This window comes from Pangasianodon hypophthalmus, chromosome 28 (genome assembly GCF_027358585.1).
Source record: "Pangasianodon hypophthalmus isolate fPanHyp1 chromosome 28, fPanHyp1.pri, whole genome shotgun sequence".
Lineage (NCBI taxonomy): Eukaryota > Metazoa > Chordata > Actinopteri > Siluriformes > Pangasiidae > Pangasianodon > Pangasianodon hypophthalmus.
The window spans coordinates 235184-245000 of record NC_069737.1 but is presented as its reverse complement, the minus strand read 5'-3'; the positions used below and the strand labels follow the sequence as shown (position 1 = coordinate 245000).

Below are 9817 nucleotides of genomic sequence, written 5' to 3'. Positions count from 1 at the left end.
AGCCTGACCCTGAGCCTGACCCTGAGCCTGATCCTGACCCTGAGCCTGACCCTGAGCATGACCCTGACCCTGAGCATGACCCTGAGCCTGATCTTGACCCTGAGCCTGACCCTGAGCATGACCCTGAGCCTGATCCTGACCCTGAACCTGACCCTTAACCTGACCCTTATCCTGAACCTGATCCTGACCCCAAGCCTGACCTTGAGCCTGACCCTTATCCTGAGCCTGACCCTTATCCTGAGCCTGACCCCAAACCTGAGCCTGACCCCGAACCTGAGCCTGACCCTTATCCTGAGCCTGACCCTGAGCCTGACCCTTACCCTGACCCTTATCCTGAGCCTGACCCTGAGCATGAGCCTGACCCTTACCCTGACCCTTATCCTGAGCCTGAGCCTGACCCTGAGCATGAGCCTGACCCTTACCCTGACCCTTATCCTGAGCCTGATCCTGAGCATGACCCTGAGCATGACCCTGACCCTGACCCTGATCCTGAGCATGACCCTGACCCTTAGCCTGAGCCTGACCCTGAGCATGACCCTGACCCTGATCCTGACCCTGAGCCTGATCCTGACCCTGAGCATGACCCTGACCCTGAGCATGACCCTGACCCTGATCCTGACCCTGAGCATGACCCTGAGCCTGATTCTGACCCTGAGCCTGACCCTGATCCTGACCCTGAGCATGACCCTGAGCCTGATCCTGACCCTGAGCATGACCCTGAGCATGACCCTGAGCAGCTCACTCTGACCCTGATCCTGATCCTGATCCTGACCCTGATCCTGACCCTGATCCTGAGCATGACCCTGAGCATGACCCTGAGCCTGACCCTGAGCTTGAGCCTGATCCTGACCCTGAGCCTGATCCTGATCCTGAGCATGACCCTGAGCATGACACTGACCCTGATCCTGACCCTGATCCTGAGCATGACCCTGAGCATGACCCTGAGCCTGACCCTGAGCATGACCCTGAGCATGACCCTGAGCCTGATCCTGACCCTGAGCCTGACCCTGAGCCTGATCCTGACCCTGAGCATGACCCTGATCCTGACCATGAGCATGACCCTGACCCTGACCCTGAGCCTGACCCTGAGCATGACCCTGACCCTGAGCCTGACCCTGAGCCTGACCCTGAGCCTGATCCTGACCCTGAGCCTGACCCTGACCCTGAGCATGACCCTGACCCTGAGCGTGACCCTGAGCCTGATCTTGACCCTGAGCCTGACCCTGAGCATGACCCTGAGCCTTAACCTGACCCTTATCCTGAACCTGATCCTGACCCCAAGCCTGACCTTGAGCCTGACCCTTATCCTGAGCCTGACCCTTATCCTGAGCCTGACCCCAAACCTGAGCATGACCCCGAACCTGAGCCTGACCCTTATCCTGAGCCTGACCCTGAGCATGACCCTGACCCTTACCCTGACCCTTATCCTGAGCCTGAGCCTGACCCTGAGCATGAGCCTGACCCTTACCCTGACCCTTATCCTGAGCCTGAGCATGAGCATGAGCCTGACCCTTACCCTGACCCTTATCCTGAGCCTGAGCCTGATCCTGAGCATGACCCTGAGCATGACCCTGACCCTGACCCTGATCCTGAGCATGACCCTGAGCATGACCCTGAGCCTGACCCTGAGCCTGACCCTGAGCTTGAGCCTGACCCTGAGCCTGATCCTGAGCCTGATCCTGAGCATGACCCTGAGCATGACCCTGACCCTGATCCTGATCCTGACCCTGATCCTGAGCCTGACCCTGAGCATGACCCTGAGCATGACCCTGAGCCTGACCCTGAGCATGACCCTGAGCCTGATCCTGACCCTGAACCTGACCCTTAACCTGACCCTTATCCTGAACCTGATCCTGACCCCAAGCCTGACCTTGAGCCTGACCCTTATCCTGAGCCTGACCCTTATCCTGAGCCTGACCCCGAACCTGAGCCTGACCCTTACCCTGACCCTTATCCTGACCCTGAGCATGAGCCTGACCCTTACCCTGACCCTTACCCTGAGCCTGACCCTGAGCATGAGCCTGACCCTTACCCTGACCCTTATCCTGAGCCTGACCCTGAGCATGAGCCTGACCCTTACCCTGACCCTTATCCTGAGCCTGACCCTTATCCTGAGCATGATCCTGACCCGAAGCCTGACCTTGAGCCTGACCCTTATCCTGAGCCTGACCCCGAACCTGAGCCTGACCCTTATCGTGAGCCTGACCCTTATCCTGAGCCTGACCCTTATCCTGAGCCTGACCCTGAGCCTGACCCTGAGCTACTAATTTATAGCGTTAGTTGAGTAATTCAGACTTATTTATTCATTCATTCATTCATTCATTCATTCATTTTTACTCACTTGATGTCCTCCCACACATCTGGACCATAATTTCTCAACACCAGAAGTTCCAAAGCGTGATTCACAAATCCATACTGCAATAAAGAGAACAACACATTAACACTGACATTAACACTGACACTAACATTAACACTGACACTAACATCAACACTGACACTAACACTGACATTAACACTAACATTAACACTGACACTAACATTAACACTGACACTGACATTAACACTAACACTAACATTAACACTAACACTAACACTAACATTAACACTGACACTAACACTAACATTAACACTGACACTAACACTGACATTAACACTGACACTAACATTAACACTGACACTAACATCAACACTGACACTAACATTAACACTAACATTAACATTAACACTAACACTAACACTAACACTGACACTAACATTAACACTGACATTAACACTGACATTAACACTAACATTAACATTAACACTAACACTAACACTGACACTAACATTAACACTAACATTAACATTAACATTAACACTAACACTAACATTAACACTGACACTAACATTAACACTGACATTAACACTGACATTAACACTAACATTAACATTAACACTAACACTAACATTAACACTGACATTAACACTAACATTAACACTAACATTAACACTGACATTAACACTGACATTAACACTAACATTAACATTAACACTAACACTAACATTAACACTAACACTAACATTAACACTGACATTAACACTAACATTAACATTAACATTAACACTAACATTAACACTGACACTAACATTAACATTAACACTGACACTAACATTAACACTAACACTAACATTAACACTGACATTAACACTAACATTAACACTAACACTAACACTGACACTAACATTAACACTGACACTAACATTAACATTAACATTAACATTAACACTGACACTAACATTAACACTGACACTAACACTGACACTAACACTGACACTAACATTAACATTAACACTAACACTAACATTAACACTCACACTAACATTAACACTGACACTAACATTAACATTAACATTAACACTGACACTAACATTAACACTAACATTAACATTAACACTGACACTAACATTAACACTGACACTAACATTAACACTAACATTAACATTAACATTAACACTCACACTAACATTAACACTCACACTAACATTAACATTAACACTGACACTGACACTGACATTAACACTGACACTAACATTAACACTAACATTAACACTGACACTAACATTAACACTAACATTAACACTGACACTAACATTGACACTAACATTAACACTGACATTAATATTAACACTGACACTAACACTGACACTAACATTAACACTAACATTAACATTAACATTAACACTGACACTAACATTAACACTAACATTAACATTAACATTAACACTGACACTAACATTAACACTAACATTAACACTGACACTAACATTAACACTAACATTAACATTAACACTGACACTAACATTAACACTGACACTAACATTAACATTAAGACTGACACTAACATTAACACTCACACTAACATTAACACTCACACTAACATTAACATTAACATTAACATTAACACTGACACTAACATTAACACTAACATTAACACTGACACTAACATTAACACTCACACTAACATTAACACTCACACTAACATTAACATTAACACTGACACTAACACTGACACTAACATTAACATTAACATTAACACTGACACTAACATTAACATTAACACTGACACTAACATTAACACTCACACTAACATTAACACTGACACTAACATTAACATTAACACTAACATTAACACTCACACTAACATTAACATTAACACTAACATTAACACTGACACTAACACTGACACTAACATTAACATTAACACTGACACTAACACTGACATTAACATTAACACTGACACTAACATTAACATTAACACTGACACTAACATTAACACTGACACTAACATTAACATTAACACTGACACTAACACTGACACTAACATTAACATTAACACTAACACTAACATTAACACTCACACTAACATTAACACTCACACTAACATTAACATTAACATTAACACTGACACTGACACTAACATTAACACTGACACTAACATTAACACTGACACTAACATTGACACTAACATTAACACTGACATTAATATTAACACTGACACTAACATTAACACTGACACTAACATTAACACTAACATTAACATTAACACTGACACTAACATTAACACTCACACTAACACTAACACTCACACTCACACTAACATTAACATTAACATTAACATTAACATTAACACTGACACTAACATTAACATTAACACTGACACTAACACTGACACTAACACTGACACTAACATTAACACTGACACTAACATTAACACTGACACTAACATTAACACTCACACTAACATTAACACTAACATTAACATTAACACTGACACTAACATTAACACTGACACTAACATTAACACTCACACTAACATTAACATTAACACTGACACTAACACTGACACTGACACTAACATTAACATTAACACTGACACTAACACTGACACTAACATTAACACTGACACTAACATTAACACTCACACTAACATTAACATTAACACTGACACTAACACTGACACTGACACTAACATTAACATTAACACTAACATTAACACTGACACTAACATTAACATTAACACTGACACTAACACTGACACTAACATTAACATTAACACTGACACTAACATTAACACTAACATTAACATTAACACTGACACTAACATTGACACTAACATTAACATTAACACTGACATTAATATTAACACTGACACTAACATTAACACTGACACTAACACTGACACTAACATTAACATTAACACTGACACTAACATTAACATTAACACTGACACTAACATTAACACTCACACTAACACTGACACTAACATTAACACTAACATTAACATTAACACTGACACTAACATTAACATTAACACTGACACTAACATTAACACTGACACTAACATTAACACTAACATTAACACTGACACTAACATTGACACTAACATTAACATTAACACTGACACTAACATTAACATTAACACTCACACTAACATTAACACTGACATTAACATTAACACTAACATTAACATTAACACTGACACTAACACTGACACTAACATTAACATTAACACTGACACTAACATTAACATTAACACTGACACTAACATTAACACTGACACTAACATTAACACTAACATTAACACTGACACTAACACTGACACTAACATTAACATTAACACTGACACTAACATTAACATTAACACTGACACTAACATTAACACTGACACTAACATTAACATTAACACTGACACTAACATTAACACTAACATTAACACTGACACTAACATTGACACTAACATTAACACTGACACTAACATTAACATTAACACTGACACTAACATTAACATTAACACTGACACTAACATTAACACTGACACTAACATTAACACTAACATTAACACTGACACTAACATTAACACTGACATTAATATTAACACTGACACTAACATTAACACTGACATTAACATTAACACTGACACTAACATTAACATTAACACTGACACTAACATTAACACTGACACTAACATTAACACTAACATTAACACTGACACTAACATTAACACTGACATTAATATTAACACTGACACTAACATTAACACTGACACTAACATTAACACTGACACTAACATTAACACTCACACTAACATTAACATTAACATTAACACTGACACTGACACTGACACTAACATTAACACTGACACTGACATTAACACTAACATTAACACTGACACTAACATTAACACTGACATTAATATTAACACTGACACTAACATTAACACTGACACTAACATTAACACTGACACTAACATTAACACTAACATTAACATTAACACTGACACTAACATTAACATTAACATTAACATTAACACTAACATTAACATTAACATTAACATTAACATTAACACTGACACTAACATTAACACTAACATTAACATTAACATTAACACTGACACTAACATTAACATTAACATTAACATTAACACTGACACTAACATTAACATTAACACTGACACTAACACTAACATTAACACTAACATTAACACTGACACTAACATTAACACTGACACTAACATTAACATTAACACTGACACTAACATTAACACTAACATTAACATTAACACTGACACTAACATTAACATTAACACTGACACTAACATTAACACTAACATTAACATTAACACTGACACTAACATTAACACTAACATTAACATTAACACTGACACTAACACTGACACTAACATTAACACTAACACTAACATTAACACTAACACTAACACTGACACTAACATTAACACTGACACTGACATTAACACTGACACTAACATTAACACTAACACTAACACTGACACTAACATTAACACTGACACTGACACTGACATTAACACTGACACTAACATTAACACTAACACTAACATTAACACTAACACTAACACTGACACTAACATTAACACTAACATTAACACTGACACTAACATTAACACTAACATTAACATTAACACTGACACTAACATTAACACTAACATTAACATTAACACTGACACTAACACTGACACTAACATTAACACTAACACTAACATTAACACTAACACTAACACTGACACTAACATTAACACTGACACTGACATTAACACTGACACTAACATTAACACTAACACTAACACTGACACTAACATTAACACTGACACTGACACTGACATTAACACTGACACTAACATTAACACTAACACTAACATTAACACTAACACTAACACTGACACTAACATTAACACTGACACTGACACTAACATTAACACTGACACTAACATTAACACTGACACTGACACTGACATTAACACTGACATTAACACTGACACTAACATTAACATTAACACTGACACTAACATTAACACTAACATTAACACTAACACTGACACTAACATTAACACTAACATTAACACTAACACTGACATTAACATTAACATTAACACTGACACTAACACTGACACTAACATTAACACTGACATTAACATTAACATTAACATTAACACACAGATGATTAAAGAGATTTTATGCATTTTATTGTATTTATTTGAACTCGTTTTAAAGCCTGACGCGGAGGTTAAACGCTTGAACGCTTAGAAGACGCTTGATTGTGAATGTTAAATGTTAAAGCCTGGATAAAAAGAAGCAGGATTTAAAGTGATAAATATTAGAATTATAAAATACAGTATTTTATTCATTATTGCTCCGCATTCGCATTTGAGCGATGTGAGCGCGAGCTGCAGATAAATCAGAACTATACTAAAATAAACCCCTACAGAGGGAATATAGTGCTCATATCTCTAGCTGTTACTCACCATGATGTGATGAAATGTTTAATTCCTCTGTTTTCCGCAGCAGCAGAATAAAATCATTAAAGCCGCAGATCTCCAGCTGCAGCGGTTTCACCACAAAACCACAGCAGAGCTGCGTGACTGACAGCTCACGCGTCCAATCAGCGCCCAGGATCCTGCGTGACGTCTCAGGACCAGCAAGTGGCGCTGGGGGACCGCAGTGCGCATGCGTGGCCCATGACGGGCAAAACCGCACATTATTTATTTATTACAAAATAATTTATAATAGTTTATATTTATTTATTTATTATGTAGTGTAATATTTAATCACTTTTATTCTGTACAGTGCAGCAGGGTGCAGTTTATTTACTGTTAAAACACTGAGATAAAGAAAATCACTCCCCTTTTACATCAACTATCACCTTAAATCCAGCATTTGAATATTTTTATAGATATAAATTTGAATAAATCTTCATTATAATCTGATAAGATCAAATATCTCAGGATATATCAGGATATTTGTTTTGATTAGCTGTTATCATTATTATTATTATTATTATTATTATTGTTGTTGTTGTTGTTGTTGTTGAGGGAGAAGGTTTTACAGTCAGCTGTATAATACAGTTCCTTCCTGCACCGCAGCACAAGACCAGCTCTGTGGTTTTTACTCTACACTGAAGACATCTGGGTTTGAGATGAAAAGATGAATATGAGACGATAGATCAGAGTTTCAGCTTTCATTTCCTCATATTTACATCTAGACGTCTTAAACAACTCAGAACAAGGCAGCTTTGGTAGCAGACCACCCAATTATTAGGTGAGCAAAATTATAGGAACAGATAGTCTTAAAGTAAATGAAAATAAATAACACGTAATATTTGGTTGCATATCTCTTGCTCACAATAACTGCATCAAGCCGGTGACCCACTGACGTCACCACACTGCTGCATTCTTCTTTTGTGATGCTTTTCCAGGCTTGTAGCGCCGCTTCTTTCAGTTGGTGTTAGTTTTGGGGGGTTTCTCCCTTCAGTCTCCTCTTCAGGAGGTGAAATGCTGCTCAGTTGGGTTAAGGTCTGCTGATGGACTCGTCCAGTCTAAAACCTTCCACTTTTCCCCTGATGAAGTGCTTTGTTGTGTTGCAGTGTGTTTTGGGTCGTTGTCTTGCTGCATGATGAAGTTCCTCCCAGTTAGATTGGTTGCAGTTCTCTGTAAATTGGCAGACAGAATGTTTCTGTAGATTTCTGAATTCATTCTGCTGCCACCATCATGAGCTCCATCATCAATAAAGAGTCTGTTCCAGAAGCAGCCATGCAAAGCCCAAGCCATGACACTACCTCCACCATGCTTCACCCATGAGCTCGTATGTTTTGGATCATGAGCAGATCCTTTCTTTCTCCACACTTTGGCTTTTCCATCACTTTGGTAGAGGTTAATTTTGGTTCCAGAATTTTTGTGACTCATCTCTGTATTTCTTTGTGAATTCATATCAAACCTTCTGATCTTACTGCTGATTTGCATCATGTGGTGTGGCCTCTATATTTCTGCTCTGGAAGTCTTCTTCAAATGGTGGACTGTGGTACCTTCACTCCTGCCCTGTGGAGGTTGTTGGTGATGTCACTGTTGTTTTTGGGTTTTCACAGCTCTCACAGTGTTTGTCATCTCTCATATCAACATTTTTTTTCTAAAACACTCAGAATTTCGATACTTTCTCAGACGTGAGTAATGAAGTGTGTTTCATATGACTGTGAGACTGTAATCCTCCATTTCTCTACTTTAATTCTCTAAAACACTGTATTTAGTCATTTACCCCATTCTTACATTTTTTAAAAAATAAATAAATAAAATAAAACATTTTGATAAGCATGAAATTAGAAACACACCAAATTCTCCAGGTTCAGTAATAATAATTATAATAATAATAATAAGAAGAAGAAGATGCTGATGATAAAATTGTGTAATTAAAATAATCACAGAAAAAGAAAACTAGCTGAAGTTAGAGAAAAACAGAGAAAAACATATCGAGG

General features: G+C 38.9%; 1 protein-coding gene across 1 annotated transcript in view; it reads right to left on the bottom strand.

Annotated features, from left to right (window-relative positions):
• The window catches only part of gucy1b1 (guanylate cyclase 1 soluble subunit beta 1), a 31182-nt gene extending 23236 nt beyond the window's left edge, over nt 1–7946 (bottom strand). The window contains exons 1-2 of the mRNA XM_034302255.2: nt 7818–7946; nt 2342–2415 (exon numbers count right to left, since the gene is read on the bottom strand). Of these exons, the coding sequence (XP_034158146.2) occupies nt 2342–2415; nt 7818–7820 (77 nt within the window). The 5' untranslated portion in view covers nt 7821–7946. The remainder of the gene's footprint in view (nt 1–2341; nt 2416–7817) is intronic.
• Nucleotides 7947–9817: the final 1871 nt, after the last annotated feature.